This window comes from Hippoglossus hippoglossus, chromosome 10 (assembly GCF_009819705.1).
Source record: "Hippoglossus hippoglossus isolate fHipHip1 chromosome 10, fHipHip1.pri, whole genome shotgun sequence".
NCBI classification, from domain to species: Eukaryota; Metazoa; Chordata; class Actinopteri; order Pleuronectiformes; family Pleuronectidae; genus Hippoglossus; species Hippoglossus hippoglossus.
The window spans coordinates 7,453,997-7,474,840 of NC_047160.1; the positions used below are offsets into that span (position 1 = coordinate 7,453,997).

The following is a 20,844-nucleotide window of genomic DNA, read 5'->3' on the forward strand; positions in this document are numbered from 1 at the left end:
ATTCAAATCTGAGATCAAACCAATATAAGTGACTTTCTCTAGATACAGCTTTCACTGAAGGGTTAGGGCCTAACCGTAACCCTAACCCTAATTCCTGGCTTCTTAAATGTTCTTTTCAGTTTCTGTGATCTCTCTGTGTGCACCATGGACTGAATGGTGTGCACATGGCTCTGCAGTCTCATGCTTAACTGCAATGTCTAACTGCAACCCCTTCTCACCACATGTATATACTGTATACAAGCAGTTCAAATAGGGTGATTTTACGTGCTTAATTATCAAAAGTGCTGCCTATTAATTTTATATCCGTAAGTTAAGCAGCCTAATCCTTTCTTGTATAGTACTGGTTGGTCTGTGGGTGCTGGGGTGAAAAAAGCTTCCATGTACATTGTGGGTCCAGCAATAAATCTCCCTCCTGAGACAATTAGCTTTGGTTGTTTTAGGACCCCAGGCCCTTGTCAATAACAATCTGGGCGAACCTCCATTACAATGCTTAACCCGAGAGAGAGTGATAAGAAACAAACTAGATATCATGGCAAACTTAAAGATTTTCTGAAAATAAATCAGACAAATTCACCACTTAAAGTGACATAAAGTGGTGAAGTTGCATGTTGCAGCTGAACACCACTCACCTCATCCTCCCCTTCCAAACATGAAAGAGAACCTGTGGTAACCTTCAGTTTTCATAAAATTCAAAGGCTGTTTAGTTTGTCCAGTCTGGGCTACTACAAGAAACATGGCAGCCTCCATAGAGAGGACCTGCTCCTGATGTAAATATAAAGTATTTCAATATAAAGGGCCCATTCTAGGGTAAATAAAACAACAATTTGTATAATTTAGATGAAACACACTCGCGAAAACATCACTAGGATTATTTTATATTCAATTAATGTCAATGGATCCCTTTCACCTAAATTAACTAAATTTGGATCATCTTTTGGCAGATTAACACACTAAAAACAATGTCTAAATAAAACTGAGAGATGCCTGCAGCTCCCTCAAACCCCTCAAAAGAGGTTCAAAGACTTGAAGAGCAACACGTCTCACACAGGATGTTGTTTTTACACTTTTATGTACAGATGACGCAAAGAAGGAGGCACCAACACCTATTCAGTTGTGAAATACTTGGCAACAGCGAAGTGACAAAGTGTTACGAAATGTTATGAATAGTTTTACTGTGAGAAATCTTTGCGCTTTCTCTCTCTAAGCTCTGAGAATCTGAAAACAAAGAAGCACAGCTGGTGTTGTTGAAACAAGGAGGTACACTGTATATACACACAGATCAACCAAAACATAGAGAGCAGTGTTACTGTTGTGGCTGATCGGTGTACAGAGCGGAAGGAAATGTGAACAAGTGCACACGTGTTCAAATGGAGTGAGTACAGGCAGAGGGCTGATTTACCGGTAATTAAAACTGAAAGTGTTGGACTATGATAAAAGGTCGGGCAGAGGAGAGGAGGAGAGGAGACGAGAGGCAGAAGAACAAGAGAAGGAGTCTCTCTAATCAGGATCCAGAAAACTAACCAAGGTGAGTCCTTTCATACATTTCTTTCTCTTGTTTCATTTTATAATTCCCCTTTCATAGATTTAGACAAACCAGTCCAAGTTATGTTTAGACTTTTTGCATGACTTAAAACGAAGGACAAGAAGAGGCAACTCAAATCACAGACCTTTCTCTGGATGATGTACCAAACTCTGTGTGAGTATGAGCTGCTGCAAACTGAGATTACAAATAGTAGTGACCCTGTTATTCTTGAGACTGGTGACTCAGAACATATTAAGACGCATTATTATTTTCGACAGAGGTTGGCCAAAGCATTCATTCATTAAACAGTGGCACAACTAAAGACAAACTTGCACCGGAAACCAGAGTAGAAAGCAATGAGGCTATTCAGTCTTTCATGGCTGTTTGAGGATGGTGTGTACAGTACTTTTAAAATTGGACCTTCTGAATTAGACAGAAGGTAGGGGGTGCCGATTGTAAGGCACATGCTGAAGATAACAGCAACTTTTCACCAAATTTAGCTCCAACACATGTTAAAAAGTGGTGTGTATTTTTTAAAGTCACCTTTTTACCAGATTTACAACAATATTTGCGAAGTTTGTCATATTTACATATTTTGTAAAAAATATATTGAAGATGATGTCAATGTTAAATGTAAATATTAAATTTCAACCTTATGTCAAATGTTAAATCTAAATGTTCAATGTTAAATCTAGAAGGTGGCACTTGAAGAACTTACAGAGAGGAAGTGTTCCTCGCCACCCAAATGTTCTCAGTCGGTATAAGGGTTGATGAAGTCTCACTTGACTTCCACATAGTTTAGACTTCATTCAAACGGGTTCAAGTAGGTTTTCTTGGTCAGCTAGCTCTGCATACTAAGTGTTACAGCTGTTTTTTTATAAAAGGACTCCTGACACCAGATGTCTCTTCCCCCACAGATGCAATGCCACCGAGATCAAGACGCTCTCATCCCGAAGCCTCGTGGGACTTTGCCTAAGATGTGTGCAGCGGTGCTGGCTGCCATAACAGTGGGATGCATCATGTTTCTGTCTCCTGAAAGGTTATTTGGCTGGGTTGCTATGGTAATACTCATCCTGACCCTTGGCCCTCTGCTGCACGGGCTCTGTCTGCTGGCAGAGGAGATGCTGTACCATTCAAACACAAGGTGAGAGATCAGTTGGAGTAAGAGAAGAGACAGATTCAAGTGTTCAATGCTTGTGGTTGTGTTTTCTTTTGATATATCTCTAAACAGTACCTTTCTTTTAGCATTGTTGAAAGCCATTTTAATTGATCTTTTAGCTTAAACCATGGCTCAGTGATCTTGCGTAATATCTGGCGTGTTGCTCAAACCCACTGACAATTAAACCCTGATTCCTAGCTCTAGTGCTCCTAGCTCTTTACTGTCTGGTTTACTCTTTCCTCTCTGGACAGAGTAGATCAGTTTTAAATTCAAAACGTTTGCTGCCAAACCCTTTCTATCAATGTGGTTACATGTAAACATAAGTGTAGGACACACACACACACACACACACACACACACACACACACACACACACACACACACACACAGCCCTCATTCCTTCAGTTTATATGTTTTTTTTTCTTACCAGGTATCGAGGTAGAGGGCTGCTGAGCCATGTGCTTCCTGCCTGTGGCTTGGAGGGAAAGACTGTGCTGACTGCCGGGCTGGCAGGTATTCTGCTCTACCTAGATGGACAACCACTGTCCAACCAAGGCCAGTGCTGGAAAGTCCTCCTTCTGGCCTCAACTCTTTACGCGCTGTTTAAAAGCCTGGGAGTCCTGGTGAGATCCAGACCTGACACACAAACACAAGCACCACTGGTTTTGTATTTTCTGGGGTCTTGGTCCCTTTCACTTTAGTACAAAGACTAAAAAAACTATATTTTAACCATTACATGACAGATGTTTAAGTGTCCTTTCAGGCTGACATTAGTACACATTTAAACACTGTGTGCTTTGGGGAATGTAATTCATAAGCAATTTGAAAAAGATAAACTACAACAACCATTACACAACATAGAAGAACAGTGGTACAGCAGCAGGCATCACTTATGTACAGAAACTGTCATTATCTCTGGTAAGTACAGGCCTAGTTGACAGGTTGGGTTACAGCTCTCCGTCTATGTTCCAGACAATACTGTACTCCTTATAACTATGAGTCAGTGTCATTCAGTTTCTGTTTCACTACTAGTCACTGCCCCAGAAAAATGTTTCTGATGTGGCTAAGAAAAGCTAATCAAAGACAGTTTTGAGAGGGCGAATGTTCAGTACTGTCACACACAGACAGAAATTAAACACTGGTGTTAGTACAACATCTTACATGACGTCCATGGAGTCATTTACCTATAGACATGATGACATTCAAATATTAAACCCCAGTATTCACAGCTCCAAGTGCCGCAACAAGAGCAATATGTCTGTTTCACCAGACTTTCCATCGAATGTGGCTCTGGATTGACTGGTTCCACGGCTTTGCTTGGCAGTTTACCCTCATGCCATGACCCTCATCCTGCTCAGTGGCACAGCTGCTCTCCCTTTTGTCCACTTCTACTTCAAAGACACTATCTTGTCTTACAAAAGACAAAAGAGTTTCAATATAACTGTGAGCGTACAGGCAAGACTACAGGATCATTAGAGAGTGTGTTACATCATCCCAGGCCAACCTCCCTCGTAACATAAGTCCCAACAGTCCAATAGATTCAGTCCAACAGCACCAACTTGTACACACTGACAGATATAAGCCTCCTTAATATGCCTTACTTCTTTCATCTAGATCTATGAATTATTCCCTGCAAAATTGGTGAAAATGTCAGCACGTCTCCACTTCCTCCGTTGTGACATCTCATCCCATTTTTATACCATCAAATAACGAATTAAAACCAGAATAATGAGCACTTGGACATACATTTGACGTGTACTTTTAGTGCAGTCCATGTCCCATATGGTTTTTGACCTGTACTACAGTAAGCCACCAGGGGGCGATCAAGACAATTTGGCTTCAGTTTAGGAGAAGCTGTCCTGTCATCTATCTTTATATTCAGTCTATGGTCTACACTTACTTTCAGTAAAACCATTAATATTAAATTCTACATCTTAAACAAAAAAAACCTGTCCTGACTAGTTAGACCTGTATCAATGAGTCTCCCTTCCTGGATGACTGAAAAAGGAATCTCAGTCTTCACAACCTGTATAAGTTTAGATCATCTTATACCAGATACGTCATAATCTGAGAGTTAACTGCACTTTGAGGACTACACTTCAGACAGAAGAGTTTATATGTAAGAACACTTCCTGAAGGATCAGTTGATTATAATTGATATATGTGGAGTAAAAATAGACTCAATATTCATCTTCATCAGCGAGAATGACGATAGCACTAATTCTGTCCTCAAAGAATTGAATCATTTTTGTACAAAGCTTCTCTCAGACTCTTTACAGAAACTTACAGCGTTATAGATTAGGTTCAGCTCTGTCTCTCTGTGTCCTGCCAAAAGGTGTCAGGCAGCTCCCGAGCAGAGGTTGAGGTGTTGTGATGTGCTTCCAGCTGTTTACTGTATGTGGTCGGTGTGCAGGGTCCGTCGGAGGTGGAGGTGTCAGACATCTGCGAGGGGAGGAAGATGAACGTAGCCCACGGCCTGGCCTGGTCCTTCTACCTGGGCTACTTGCGATTGGTGCTGCCACGTCAGTAACGCCACAACACACACACACACACAATGCGCATTTGGATTATCCTCCTCGTCTCTGAAATAAATCACCTATAATTAGAATACCAGAATGTGTGGATTAACACAATACCATACCATTTTACCATTTTAACAGTTTAAGTAGATATATGCCTGTTAATTAGGTAACTTCAAACCTCAGACATTCATCTTTGGTGACACTCAAGATATTTAGAGGGCTATAGCATTGCACTAGGGTATTAGGGCCCCTAAAGGGAATACATAGATTCTGAGAATAAGGTCATAGTACTGTGAGGAAAAAAGTCATACATTTATAAGTAAAAATTCATAATATCAAAAGAATAAAGAAAAGTTTATAAAACAACACCAGTTGTGATTCTGTGTTTTCAGATTCTCAGAGCTCAGAGAGAGAGAGCACAAAGATTCCTCACAATAAAACTATAAATAACATTTGTAACATTTTGTAGCAACAAGGAGAACCAGTGCTCACTGGAATTTCACAAAAATCTTGAACCAATCTCTTTGTTTCTAGAGAAACTACAAAATTCACACAAAGGATAACCTCCCACTTGACCACTAACATTTCCTTCAAGTCTGTGTGGTTCTTTCTTTAGAGTAGACAGATTTTTCAAAAGATGAAGTATTTCATTATCTGTGAAACTTTTACTAAAGAATAATTTACCATTCCTCATTTTATCATAGCCAACGTCCAGATTTTCTGATATTCTTCCTGTAAAATGACAAGTAGCCTAAAATCATGACATTATTCTCATGATATTACAAATTTATTTTCAAAAGCTTAAAATATTTTTTTCTTTGGCATGGCCCTAATATTACGTCATAGTATTGCACCTTGCACTGTGTTGTAGTGATCCTAGAGATATAAATGAAGGTGAATGAACAGACGTGTGTGTCCTTCCAGGTTTGGAGAATTCCATCGCATCATTTCAATCCACCCATCAATACAACGGTTCCTCATGGGGGCGCGGCTCCAAGAAGCTCCTGATCCTCATTCCTCTCAACGCCAACATCTCGCACAAGTTAGAAGATGAGGACGACAACATTAGTTTTCACGACAACCTCCCAAACAGTGAGATTGACAGGGCAGGGGTCCGGGGCCGGGTCTACAAGCACAGCGTCTACAGAGTGGTGGGCGAGGACATGAGGAAGGTAAATAACTGCATGATCGTTTATTTCTAAAATTACACTGTTCCATGTTTACACAATAAGTTGATAAGAAGTTCATCTGTATCAGATTACAGGCAGATAAATATACCTCCCAGAGAAGCTGCAGCTTCAATGCTGAACTTCTTGTGCTATAATTCAACTCCGTGTCGGTCCTCTTATTGCCAGTGTGGGCTGAGAGACTCAGTGTGCTGATATTTTCTCCTCTGATCAGATTTGTAAAGACTTCTCATCTTGAATGTGACAGAGAGAGAGAGTCACAGGAAAGTGACAGACTCAAGGGACTGTTTCTGTGTATTGTTTTTTCAGTATTTTAAGAAAGTACTTCAATGTGTTCTATATTCAATGTTTTTGATGTAACAAATCTAACAGTGACTGGGCTCAGAACTGGCTCTGTATTCCAGTGAAGGGAAAGGAAGGTTGGGGCTGCATGAAAACATCCCGTATTTCATGTCAGACCAAAAATAGCCTCCAGTTATTTCAAAGTGATTACCAGAACAGATTTGTGGCTGTATTTTACAGAAAATAAGATGATAGCAAATGTGGGACTTTTGAAATGTGAAGTAAAAATCACACATTTTGGTGATGACAATTTTAAGGTGTTGACCTGGCCTCCAAATTCCCCTGATCTCATTTTAATCTATTTCTGAAATGTTAAAATGAGACTGATAATACCGTCTTACACCAAGTATATTAATGAATAAAGTAATGAGTAATCAGTAAAGAACGTTATCAGTAAAGAAACTTATTGTTTCTTGAGAATCTGAAAACCTCTTTAAATAGAACGCAGATTTAATCAATGATAGAGCTGTAGTCGATTACTACCAGCACCTACTTTTCGATTTTCTTTCCCATAATGTTATGACTTTATTCGGCCCTAATATTCTGGCGTACATTCTTGCTATGACAAATGAGCAGTTTTTTTCTTACATTCTTGTATTGCAATTTTTATTGAAGTACACTATCTGAGGTTTTCTTCCACCAAGTGGGAAAAATGGTCTGATTTTCACCATACTAACTAACTAAACTTTATTAAGTTTGGACAACTCAAACATCAAAGGAAACTTTCTGCTCTAGGTGTTTGAGGTCAACTCAAACTTTTAAGCTATTAAGAAATGATGTACCAACTAATTATTGGGCCTACTGCCATTCAGTGACTGTGTAAACTTCTTGGAAAGCTGTATTTTTAGTGGAGCGTTTCCAGTTTTACTTTTACAATTCAAGTGGCTTTCACCCATTTACACACACATTCATGCAGCGCTTTTTCTGTCATTCATCATTCATACGGACTGGAGGAACCAGGGATCAAACCATCAACCTTGTGGATAGGGACTGACTCGCTCTGTAGTGGGCTGCTGTGGAGTTTATGTTTGTGTTTCTGGCAGAATTGATGAGAAAAATTTTCATTGCATTGAACTGACTAAAAAAATGCATTAAACTACATTTTATGAAAAGGGTTCATCAGCAAATTACAAAACACTCACCAACAGTCTTCACATTATGTAAAAAAAACAGCAGAACTGTTCTGTAGAGCCCATTTTTCTAAACTTGCCCTGACATTAGCTTGGGTGCTTTTTGATCCAAATTACAATTTGTTATTTCACCATTTTTAAGAAACTTAATTTAATTAGTTGTGACAATAATTTTGAAATTTTATAATGCCATTGATTAGAATTTATTTCACTTTAAATATTAGTGTAAAAGGAAATTAATTCTCGTCTTGAGCATATATTGAGACATTTAGTGACGTTTTTGTTTGACAAAGGTGATTTGTACATTGAGACACAAAAATTAAATATTTAGTCCAGTACAATGCCTTCACCTGCATCTTTCCCTTCCATACACCGCATGAGCACCACCTCCTGGTTGAACCTGATAATTCACCAGTGGAAGAATAATTTATTGTAATACAGTTATCTATCCGTCAAACACGGTAATCAAACATTTCTGGTGCGAGAGTGTCACAAGCTTTTCAAAGATCATCTGTCTAGGGAATGTATCCACCTCTGTGTAGTTGTTTAATGTGTGTTTTCAGATTTGTGTTTTCGTGTTTGTGTCAACAGGGCCGTGAGTGTGTAGTGGAGTATGCCACACCTTTGCTGACACTCTACAACATGTCCCAGGAGAGCAGTGCTGGTTTTGGGGAGCCTGAGCGCAGGCAGCAGGTGCTGATCTTCTTCAGGACCCTGCAGAACATCCTGGAGCAGTCGCTGGAGTGTCGAAACCGCTACACACTCATCCTGCTCAATGGTCAGGGGGCCGCTAAGTGTGTGTCTGTGTGTGTTTGTGTCTCTTGCCACACAGTGTGAGACAGACTGCTTTTAGGGGCATTTCAGTTTTTAGCTTATCTACTGACTCTCCACAAAGACTGACAGTCAGGAATTGGGTGTTTATGGTGTATGACTAAAATAAAGAATGAAGGTCAAGAATGTTTATCTTTGTGATTGTTGTGAGAAAGCCAATTTCAAAGCTCCCTATTTTAACAGACACACATTGAAAACATGGTGAACTCAAAACAGTGAAAGTAATTAGAGGCAGTGTGTTCAAACAAACCTCAGACTATGTTTTCCTCTTCCTCTAGATGAGCGTAAGGACGACTCTCACTTCCTGTCCAAGGCCATCCTCACACACCTGCAGCAGCAGGAGAAAGAGGAGTTCTGCCTCACGCCTTGTCCTAAACAGGACACGGTGAACCCGTTAGCGAACACTTCAAGCGTCCAGCCAAGTGCGTGGCACTTAAACGGCAGGTGGCAGCACCCAGAGCCACTGAGCAGGGAGCCCACCATCATGATCAGCCTGGAGAAGCCTCAACCCCTGAAGGTACCTGTTGAAATGAGCGAACATGAAGATGGACCAACATAAACACATGCTCAGACACACAGAGGAGTCAGAGGAATATAAACACACACATGCATGTATGCATGCACGGTCGCCTACATTATCATACTCCATTTATAACAGTTTGAAGTATATCTGAATTGTAATCTGAAAATATTTAATAAATAAAACATTTTTCTCAGAAAACGAGTTGTGTTTAATCTGTAATGAATAATTTGTTCACAGTTCCTCAATAGTAAACACGGAAACTATCACAACAAATGTATATGTACTAACACATACAATTAGAAATCTATGTAAACTGTTGTAACAATAAGTCCTTCGCATTGACAGTCCAAAGACATGTTAGTCTCAGCTGTCAATCATGACATTTCACCCAGTTCTTTAGTATTAAAGGGGACATAGCATGCAAATTCCACTTTGTTAGTGCTTCTACAGGTTAATGTGGGTATCTGGCATGTCTACCAACCCAAAAACTCTGGGGAAAAAACACTGGCGCATTTTGTTATAGTTCCTCTAAGTCAGAAACGTCATGCTTGAGCGACTCGATTGCGCTTCCTGGGTTTTGTGTCGTAACAAGGAACTGGAAGTCTCCCTACATGGTCTTGGCCCACCCCCCCCCCGTCCCCCCACACTCGTTACTTCCGGGTTTACACCAGAGGCAGCGAGGCTGCGAGGCAGCGCAGCGCCGTTCCCAAGCACGCAGCCGGGCTGTTCACACGGGACGAGCATTTCTCCGCTGGTCAGCCCGCGATTCACTCACATGTGGCATTTGTCTGGATCGTTGGGACTGGGAGGCTGCAGCAGCTGCTCGGGAGCGACCGCTCGCTCTCCCGTGCGTGAGCTGGAATTTGTGTCAGCGCCACACAGCCAGCAGTGTGGAAGACTTCCGCAGTGTTCAGCGCTACTGTAACCCCCGAACCCCGACATTCAACGGGTACAACAACAAGCGGAGAAAGCAGAATCGCGGGCTGACCTTATATATACAGTCTATGGGGCTGACCAGCGCGGAGAAATGCTCGTCCCGTGTGAACAGCCAGGCGGCTGCGCGCTTGAGAACGGCGCTGCGCTGCCTCGCAGCGGTCTTCCACACTGCCAGCTGTGTGGAAGACTTCCGCAGTGTTCAGCTCTACTGTACGCCGGGTTACAGTAGTTACGCCGGGTTACAGTAGTTACGCCGGGGTACACCGGACGCGGAAGCGCCGCTGCGAGGCAGCGCAGCGCCGTTCTCAAGCGCGCAGCCGCCTGGCTGTTCACACGGGACGAGCATTTCTCCGCTGGTCAGCCCCATAGACTGTATATATAAGGTCAGCCCGCGATTCTGCTTTCTCCGCTTGTTGTTGTACCCGTTGAATGTCGGGGTTCGGGGGTAAATGATGGTCTTCATAGCCCCCCCCCCGACCCCTCTCTTTCTCTCTCTGTCTGTCTGCTTGTGTGCTTGTAGTGGATGGGCAGAGGGGGACATTTAATTATGTGATTGGGAAAATTAAAACTCCAGGACAACAAGGGGAATACAAAGTATGGGATGCATATTTGATAATTTATATCATATAAAATATGTAATTTATATCGTTTAAAATCATGGGGGGGAGGGGGGAGCTGGCTCATTAGCATTTAAAGGAACAGGCACTCAAAACAGGTCGCTCTGTGGAGGGCTGTTTTATACAGGGTAAAAAGGGTGCTGTTTTAAATGATCCTTGTGGTATTTTGACCAAAGTATGTTACATACATTTCATTAAGACCCCAAGGAACCATATCAACTTGTGGTAAAATGGGCATGCTATGTCCCCTTTAAATAACTAATTCAATTTTTTGAATTAGTTATTAGGGGTTTGGGAGCAGTCCTGTCATCCATCTTTAAGTATGGGACAGTCTGAAGAGGGAGTGCACTATGCTTTAGTGCGACGTCAGTGTTGCAACTTGACAAAGTTGTTTAGAAGAGTTTGTCATCGTCCTTCCCCCTGAAGACACCAGGACATGATCTCCTGCCAACGTCCATTCAATACATAGTTTAATTAATCATCTGGAGTAGCACAAAGGCTGCATGAGGTCATGTACTCTGGCTGACGCTACCAGACGGCTCACTGAATAGTCTTAGCCTCATTTCTAAAATGTAACCGTGGTAATGTTTCAAACAAATCACAGCAGCTAATTTTTAACAATGACCAAGTTAATACATTCAAATTGTGCCATACATCCTCCACATGGGATTAAAGGCATGAAATGTTGATTTTATAATTCTTAAGTATAAGGACCCTATCATTTTGAAGGCAAAATGGGGAAGTCAAGTCACAGGTAGACCTGAACAAAGAAAAAACAGGAAAAACACTGAGGACAGTTTAGGAAGGTTCAGATTAGCAAATATTGTGTGAGAGGAGACCGGGGGGAGAAAACGATATACTGTACATGTGTGTTTCTGTACATATGTTTACCTCTGACCTCTGAAAATCTTTCCAATGAAACAAGTTCAACGACAATGACTCACCTCCAACCTAAGACCATTCCTTGTAAGCAAGAGTTACAAGAAGACAGGTTTATTATCTTTGTTTTAAAGAAATAGTTCAACTTCATGGTGAAAGCCCTTGTTCCCTTGCAGCTAATCTGCTGAGTTTAGCACAAATCAGGTGTTAGATTTTGTCACCTTTGGACAGAATCAGACCAGCTGTTTCCCCATGCACAGACAGGCATGAGAGCTGTACCATTTTTTCACCTGACTCCAAGTTAATTTCCAAAGAGTGTCACAAGTCAAGAAGTTTGGAAAACACTGTTTGAGAATACAGGGTGTGGCAGATGACCATGGCATGGGGCTGTTGCTTTTCAGCATTTTATTCCCTTCATAAGAAACATAAAGTCCAAACCAAACATAAATCTCAACACTTCCTGCTGGCGCCTCGGCTTTGCAGCTTTGTCTCTTAGTGTCTCTCAGTGTGTCTCGGTCCTGAGTGTCTCCCTGAGGTAGCTCCGCTGCTGCCTTTTAAACCTGAGGATCAATCCGCAGACAGCTCTCACCTGCGCTGATTGATCCTCTGGTACTGGTGAAGGTTCTCTCCCAGCTTCCTCCACACAGGGATTGAACAGGTTTCAAAATTCACTCTTCTCGCTCCACACTGACGGAGCTGTGATTAACCATGAATGACACATTTGATAACACAATCTGAACAACGCAACACGTGCTTTCTTTTATAGAGACTGTTGGTGCACAAATCTCAGGACCTCAAATGTACATTTTACTTTCTTTTCTCCTTTTCATTTTACTGTAAACTGAATTCTGCTGGGTGTTTTCCTGTTGTCATCTGAACATTCACTTGTAGCATCATTTAAAAAAATGTTGTCGTGTAATGTGTACCTATCTTTTTATATATTCTATCTAGTTTGAGCACTGCACGATATTGTGAAGTCTTTAACTGCATTAAGCAGATATACGAGTGTATGTCAATAACTTGTGTTCCACAGTACACTGATAAGAGTTTGTGTTTTGACCATGTTTACCCCCACAAATGAGGTTTGGTTTTTATTGCTGTTTGTCTGACTGTTAGCAGGATTACGCAAAAACTACAGAACTGATTTTATTGAAACTTGGTGGAGGGGTGGGACATGAGTCATGGAAGCACCTGTTCAATTTTGGAGTTGTTCCTGATAAACAGATGGACCCAGGAATGTTATTTCACTTTCTATGACATGGCGAGATAGGGTGTTAACAGTGGTGTAGGTATGCGCTCTACCTTCACCTGTCTTGTGTGTCTTAGTTTAGGATTTTAAAAAACAACACTCTCCGCTGCGGACATGTGAGTTTTTCGAATCAGATACAGGAGACTGGTCTGACCTGTTCTCCACCAAAAACCCAACACCCCGACCACCTGACATCAGCCGACTCTGTGGATAGACTACACTGGCAGAGTTTACACACAGTAAGAGACTGACTGTTTACTGACAGGAGATTTCAGGAGACTGGATATCAGTGACCTGCACTCATGTAAACTAATGATATATCTGATCCAGTTCATGAGGTTATTGAGTGATTATTGACACACTTGTTAAGGTCGTACTGGCTCATGAATGGCTCAAGTCATCCATGACTTCATGAAACATTAAACCTGTGACCTTCATCACACAGAAATATTTGTTCAAGATAATTTTGAAAGTGGGACTTTTCTATGCATCAGATTAGGTGTTCATTTGGAACTGAAAATGAATTAAATGGTTACATTGTGCACACAGAAAAAAACACAGGTTTGCACAGCTATCCTTTTTTTTTTACTTTGCTTTGACTTCCATTCATTGTGGACAGCCTAACAAAAACATTATCCCTAACTTTAACCGAGATTCCTGCTTAACTCTAACCTTCACCGAACCACAATTTATATCTTACCCCTAACCTTAACCAGGAGCTGGACGTTTTGCCTCATTAGGACCAGGCTTTGGTCCCTATGAGGTCTACTGCTTCTCAAAGTGTTAGCATTTATGCTAAAGAGGTAATAAATATGAGCACACACACACACACACAAAATTCATTTTGGTTATGTCGCGAGCATATGCTGTAACAAAATCCTGTAGTTCCCCTGCAGGTCTACAGAGAGACACTTCCTCCTTTGGTGTCAGGTCTTTGTGACGACAGCATCAGATCATACCGTGATTGGTTGGCAGCTGTGATGTAACAGAAGCAGGGACATTTCCCAGGAAGGTGAGTCAGATGTCAGTGGTGAACCTATTCAGTCTGTCTGCTCTCATGTCATGCAAGTAGGATATATTACACTAAAATCACACATCAGATCTAGACGAACAAATTATTCAAGTTGAGGATCTTTACTGATGTAATTTGTATTATTTGTTGAGAACAAAATGACAAAACAACAGTCAATGGAAACCAAAATCATCCACCCATTGAGGGCTGCATTCCAGACCACACCGAAAATCTAAGTAACATATTTTAATCACAGGCTGATCCAACTTGTGTGAATTTCATCAAGGCAACTCCTAATGTGACTCAGTAGTGTTTATGGCCTCTGTGGGCCTGTGTGCACTTCAGACAATGTCTGGACATGCTCCTGATGAGTCGGCGGATGGTGTCCTGGGGGATCTCCTCCCAGACCTGGATCATCAGTGAACTCCTTGACAATCTGTGGTGGTACTTGGATACACCGATACATTACATCCCTCAGGTGCTCAATTGGATTTGGGTCAGGGGAATGTGAGGGCCAGTCAATGGCATCAATGCCTTCATCATCCAGGAACTGTCGCAACACTCGGGCATTGTCCTGCACCAGGAGGAACCCAGGACCCACTGCACCAGCATAAGGTCTGACAATCGCTCTGAGGGTTTCATCCCGGTACCTAACAGGAGTCAGGCTACCGTTGGCTGTGACATGGAGGTCTGTCTGACTCTCCAAGGATATGCCTCCCCAGACCATCACTGACCCACCACCAAACTGGTCAGGCTGGATGATGTAACAAGCAGCATAACATTACCACAGCGTCTGCAGACTCTTTCACACCTGTCACATGTGCTCAGTGTGAGCCTACTCTCATCTGTGAAGAGAACGGGGCGCCAGTCAATTCTGGTGATCTCTGGCGAATGTCAATCAAGCTGCACGGTGCTGGGCTGTGAGCACATGTCCCACTAGAGGACGTCTGGCCCTCATGTTGTCCTCATGGAGACTGTTTCTGACAGTTTGGTCAGGAAAATACACACCAGTAGCCTGCTGGAGGTAATTTTGTACAGCTCTGCCAGTGCTCCTCCTGTTCCTCCTCGGACAAAGGAGCAGAAACCGGTCCTGCTGCGGGGTTCTACGGCCTTTTCCAGCTCTCCTTGTGTAACGGCCGGCCCCCTGGTGTCTCCTCTGTTCTCTTGAGACTTTGCCGGGAGACACAGCAAAGCTTCTTCGGACCGCACGTATGGATGTGGCATCCTGTAAAACATGTAAAACCATTCCCTGTTTGGGGCTTGTCTTGCTTTTGCCTCCGTTGTCACATTTACACCAAAGCATCTGAAATTGATTCACAATCACTTGGTCTTCTTAAATGGACAGATTGATCCCTGAAGTTTAACTGACTTGGTGTTATAGGGTTTGAAAGTGCTAACCCTAACCCTAACCCTGTGATGATTAAGTGTTCCCTTCATGTTTTTGAGCAGTGTATATACATATATATATATATACAGTGGGGCAAAAAAGTATTTAGTCAGCCACCAATTGTGCAAGTTCTCCCACTTAAAAAGATGCCTGTAATTTTCATCATAGGTACACTTCAACTATGAGAGACAGAATGGGGGGAAAGAATCCAGGAAATCACATTGTAGGATTTTTAATGAATTAATTGGTAAATTCCTCGTTAAAATAAGTATTTGGTCACCTACAAACAAGCAAGATTTGTGGCTCTCACAGACCTGTAACTTCTTCAAGAGGCTCCTCTGTCCTCCACTCGTTACCTGTATTAATGGCACCTGTTTGAACTCGTTATCAGTATAAAAGACACCTGTCCACAACCTCAAACAGTCACAATCCAAACTCCACTATGGCCAAGACCAAAGAGCTGTCAAAGGACGCCAGAAACTAAATTGTAGACCTGCACCAGGCTGGGAAGACTGAATCTGCAATAGGTAAGCAGCTTGGTGTGAAGAAATCAACTGTGGGAGCAATTATTAGAAAATGGAAGACATACAAGACCACTGATAATCTCCCTCGATCTGGGGCTCCACGCAAGATCTCACCCCGTGGGGTCAAAATGATCACAAGAACGGTGAACAAAAATCCCAGAACCACACGGGGGGACCTAGTGAATGACCTGCAGAGAGCTGGGACCAAAGTAACAAAGGCTACCATCAGTAACACACTACGCCGCCAGGGACTCAAATCCTGCAGTGCCAGACGTGTCCCCCTGCTTAAGCCAGTACATGTCCAGGCCTGTCTGAAGTTTGCTAGAGAGCATTTGGATGATCCAGAAGAGGATTGGGAGAATGTCATATGGTCAGATGAAACCAAAATAGAACTTTTTGGTAAAAACTCAACTCGTCGTGTTTGGAGGAGAAAGAATGCTGAGTTGCATCCAAAGAACACCATACCTACTGTGAAGCATGGGGGTGGAAACATCATGCTTTGGGGCTGTTTTTCTGCAAGGGGACCAGGACGACTGATCCGTGTAAAGGAAAGAATGAATGGGGCCATGTATCGTGAGATTTTGAGTGAAAACCTCCTTCCATCAGCAAGGGCATTGAAGATGAAACGTGGCTGGGTCTTTCAGCATGACAATGATCCCAAACACACCGCCCGGGCAACGAAGGAGTGGCTTCGTAAGAAGCATTTCAAGGTCCTGGAGTGGCCTAGCCAGTCTCCAGATCTCAACCCCATAGAAAATCTGTGGAGGGAGTTGAAAGTCTGTGTTGCCCAGCGACAGCCCCAAAACATCACTGCTCTAGAGGAGATCTGCATGGAGGAATGGGCCAAAAATACCAGCAACAGTGTGTGAAAAGCTTGTGAAGACTTACAGAAAACGTTTGACCTCTGTCATTGCCAACAAAGGGTATATAACAAAGTATTGAGATGAACTTTTGTTATTGACCAAATACTTATTTTCCACCATAATTTGAGCCTACCATAAATAATGTAAACAGACCACAAACCTCTTAAAAGTTAGGAATGAAATAAAATCTTAACACTTATTTTGAAACTGATCAGTCAGTGAAAAGCAGCAACAACCAGTGTGATGGTTTACATTTCCTTGATCCTAGTTTGACTTTTCTCCTACTCTATAATAAGATGAGGAAACCACGGTGTGTTTTAATGACGTCTGTATGTTTGTCAACCCATTGTGAGCCTCTTTTAGGTGAATGTGTTTCACAGTGGTGGGAGTAGCGTCCTTGGGCGCTATATATATTCAAGCTATTTTTATTGTAAAGCTTACGCATGATACAATCCTGAGTTTAGTGGATACGCCTCCGGTGCTCCACCAGGTGTGTGCGTGCATTTGTGCACGAGTCTAAATGACGAGTGTCAGAAAATCTTACTCACCTGTGAGTAAGGTAGGGCTCATGCTACCATGTCTAGACCTGACACACACACACACAGAGCCTCAGGGAAAACTAGAAGCAATTCGATTTTCTGGGAAGTGTCATAAAGATGAATTAAAGTGTTTCTTCTAACCAGAAGAGATAATTTGATGGAACTAGTATCTTTCACTAAAATCTTCTTCTATGTATATTTACTGTAGTCACCTTGTTTGACTATACAGTACATTTCATAATAAAGCTATTTGTCTATATGAAAAAAATCAAGGGTATAGTGACTGATCAATGTCTGAACTATTATGATAGTTGCCAACATTTAAGGCAGATTGGTCATAAATGGTCAAACTGTTCTCGCCAACTGTTATTAAGTCGCTTTGGATAAAAGCATCAGCTATATGTAATGTAATCTAATGTAAAAGAATGCCGACAACCTCAGTGTTTCCCCAATCTGGATTTTTCCTTAATGCCAGAAATACTGAAACAACCCTTATTTTGCCTTATTGTTGACATGTTATTGTTTTGTTACTCTAATACATGTTATTAAGGAAAAAAACTGGACCCTAAAGTAAACAACTGACTTGTCCGTGGCCTAAGAACCTGATCAATTTATACATGAAATCAGCACTTTCAATTTTTTGCAATAGTAAGAAAAACCCATCAACCGGAGATTCCCTGAAAGTTTTTTAATGATTCCAACCAGCTTTTCTTGGATGTCAGTTTGTGTTGTGTCTTTGAAAAGATAATAAGGAACATTCCTCCATCCCGCAGCCTTTAGTGCTTTTGACAAATAAAAGGTGGGGCAACTCTGACAGTCCCTCTGTCTGGACCTAAGATTTAAAGAGACTCCTCTAAATGCCTCCAGACTAGACAACACCCTGGCGGAACAATTTAAACATTTAATACTTTAAAATAATCATTGGAGGTCATTCAGTGTTCACTGTAAATAATAAAACATCTGTTAGCAACTGCATGTTAAATTGTTCATGATCTGTCCATGGGAAATTATGGACCTATAAAACCCATGTCTGTAACTGTCAATTATGCCAATCAATAGGAAAGAAAAAACAGTTTTCAATGATTCATGATTTGATTATTTCACATAAAAGATGAAACAAATTTAAAAAATGGATTAATCAATTAATTGACTTATTGATTCAGCTACAGTATTTAAGCTGCATTAGTTTTAGCTAAGTGTGCTTAATAAAGTGACACCAGAGTGTGTGTCTTGGGTGCAAGATTTATTTGATAAAATTTAAATATATTTGATAAATATATAAATATACTTTTAATACTTTAAGCATATTAAAAAGTAGTTCCTACTTTTATTCACGTAAAAAGCGAATGGGGTACTTTTACTTTTAATACGTCAAGCATATTTAAAAGTACTTCCTTACTTTAACTGGTGCTTTTACTTTCAAGAACGTACTTACTTTTACTAAAGTATAAAGTTTATGTGTTACTCTTACTTGTAATACTCAAGTATATTTAAAAGTACTAAAGTAGAAAAGTTAATGTGGTTCTTGAGGACATTTCCGTCAGTGTATTAGTAATTTCACTGGTAGTACATGTATTCCCGGCCTCCTCACCTGTGTAATGCCCGGACATGTTGCGTGATGCTCCGCAGGAACCTTCTGGATGGACGCGGCCAGCTCCGCCCACACGCTCAGCTGATGCAACCCGCGGCTCCTCCGGTTTAAAAGCATCGCTCCCTCTGCCTCGGCTCATTCACGCCGACCTCATACATGGAGAAAACACAGAAACCGGAGCTCAGCCAACTCGAACCAGAACCAGGATGGTGTTTACCGCGGCCCTGCTTTTCGGACACGGAGCGTCCGTCCTGACGGAGCCGGAGCACAGCGTGACGGACATGATCGGAAAGTACTGGTCCCAGCTCACATCCCCGGGCACCAAGAGCAGCTCTGCCCGGCGGGGGAGCGTCGACAGCTGCGACGAGAGAGAGAACAACTCCCGCTGTAAGTAGTTTACAAAGTTACATCACGTTTAACTCAGAAATTATATTAAACAGTTAATTTAGAAACTGTCGTGGAGGTCAGCTGTAGTTGACCCCCATAACCTCATCACAGTTAAATATCAATCCGCTAACTGAAGTAAAATAACCTTTATTGGAAATGGTCCTATACTATTTGGCGGAAGGACACTTTAATTCCCTAATCCACCTGACAGGGATGAGTCTGATGCAAGTGAATCGGGTCTTGGATCAGCTGATGACACACTCAGCGCCGATATTAAAGCAACACTGAGTAACTTTTACTGAGCAACAGCGCCCTCTGCAGCCACATGCGGTCATCCATTCTTTTAGGCTGTTACTGAGGGATTGTTTTCGTGTCCTGGGGAAAAGGAAGCTTGTCAATGTGTTGACTGTGTAGTCGCTCACTGAACTGAAACACAACCGAACCGTGGATATTACCCATGATCCTCGGCTTCCAGTAGAGCTGCTGCTGTTTTTAAGTTTCCTCGCTGAATATTTGATAAACTGTTTCTTAATTACTTTTAAGTCTTCCTGATCTACATTTCACTGTTACCCTTTAACTTGCTGCAACTATCAGTCAGTTACATACTTCTCACCGACATTAATAGAGCAAGAAAAGACGTTCAGGGCGAGGAGTAGGAGTATTATTTTTAAATTAAGAAAGTTGCATGTTTCTGTAAGCATGTTTAAAAATGTACTTAATGTGTTTTTGTGAATTAATGCCACTTGTTCTAACAATACTGGTTATCTTTCCACAGTTTGCAGTTTGGACACTGGTGTGGAGCATGAGGAGCGGCTGCTGCAGCAGGATGTGACCCGGCAGATCGAGCGCTGTCTGACAGAGGCCAAGGCGTCCAGCCTCCACTGCCAGGTGCTGCTGCTGCCTCACCGCATGACCATGAGGATCGGCCAGGACGTGGTGCGCTCCTCGGCCGATGAGCCCTGTGGGCTCCGTGGCGCCTCCATCGCAGTCTACGTGGCGTTCAAAGATGGCCTCAAATCCGTGGGGAGCATCTTCCCGGACCCCAGCGTCATCCCCACCTTTGAACTGTCTGTGATCTTCAAGGCAGATAAAGACGACGGTTGGCCGCCGCTCAAGAACATCTTTGATACCAACAAAGTGTTGAAGCTGAGAGCAGAGTACCGGCTGGTGAAGAGGAAGCTTTACTCCTCTGCCAGTCCTGTCATCCATGATTTCAGCTAGGGGCAAAGTCGAGGCAGTAAACCCCTGATTCACTGTTAACCTTGTTTTTCATGTTTCAAATGTTGGGCCTCATGCACAGTCTGAGAGTGTGGTCTGTAACATGCTTCTGTGTTGTATTTATAGTATTAAGCAGATTTTTTTGTTTCCTACATGAATGTCTAACTTGTTTTTCTACTCCATAGACAGTGTGACTGTAGTATTTTTGCACATAGTTGAATGTTGCAACATGCATTGTAAACATGGACATTTTCTTCAGGAATGGGCAGGTCTCCCTCCTGAAATGTGTTGTACTTGTTGTTATTTAAGTAATTTTTAAATAAATGTGACAGTATTTCATAGACCTTTTGTTTCAATGGGTGTCAATCAGCTCATCTCCACTGAGACGTCAAAATAATGACGGCAGGAGCGAGGGGAAAAAAAACA

The 20,844-nt window shown here is 42.0% G+C and overlaps 2 protein-coding genes across 2 annotated transcripts; both read left to right on the forward strand.

Annotated features, from left to right (window-relative positions):
- Positions 1-1,330: 1,330 nt before the first annotated feature.
- On the forward strand, positions 1,331-9,366 carry sting1 (stimulator of interferon response cGAMP interactor 1). Its single transcript, XM_034598597.1, has 7 exons — positions 1,331-1,525; positions 2,440-2,666; positions 3,112-3,304; positions 5,095-5,203; positions 6,128-6,375; positions 8,454-8,640; positions 8,972-9,366. The coding sequence occupies exons 2-7, from the start codon at positions 2,440-2,442 to the stop codon at positions 9,250-9,252; spliced, it is 1,245 nt and encodes a 414-aa protein (XP_034454488.1). The 5' UTR covers positions 1,331-1,525; the 3' UTR covers positions 9,253-9,366.
- A 9,449-nt stretch (positions 9,367-18,815) lies between these two features.
- si:ch211-39i2.2 (uncharacterized protein LOC449866 homolog) lies at positions 18,816-20,761 on the forward strand. Its single transcript, XM_034598124.1, has 2 exons — positions 18,816-19,200; positions 19,976-20,761. The coding sequence occupies exons 1-2, from the start codon at positions 18,831-18,833 to the stop codon at positions 20,419-20,421; spliced, it is 816 nt and encodes a 271-aa protein (XP_034454015.1). The 5' UTR covers positions 18,816-18,830; the 3' UTR covers positions 20,422-20,761.
- Positions 20,762-20,844: the final 83 nt, after the last annotated feature.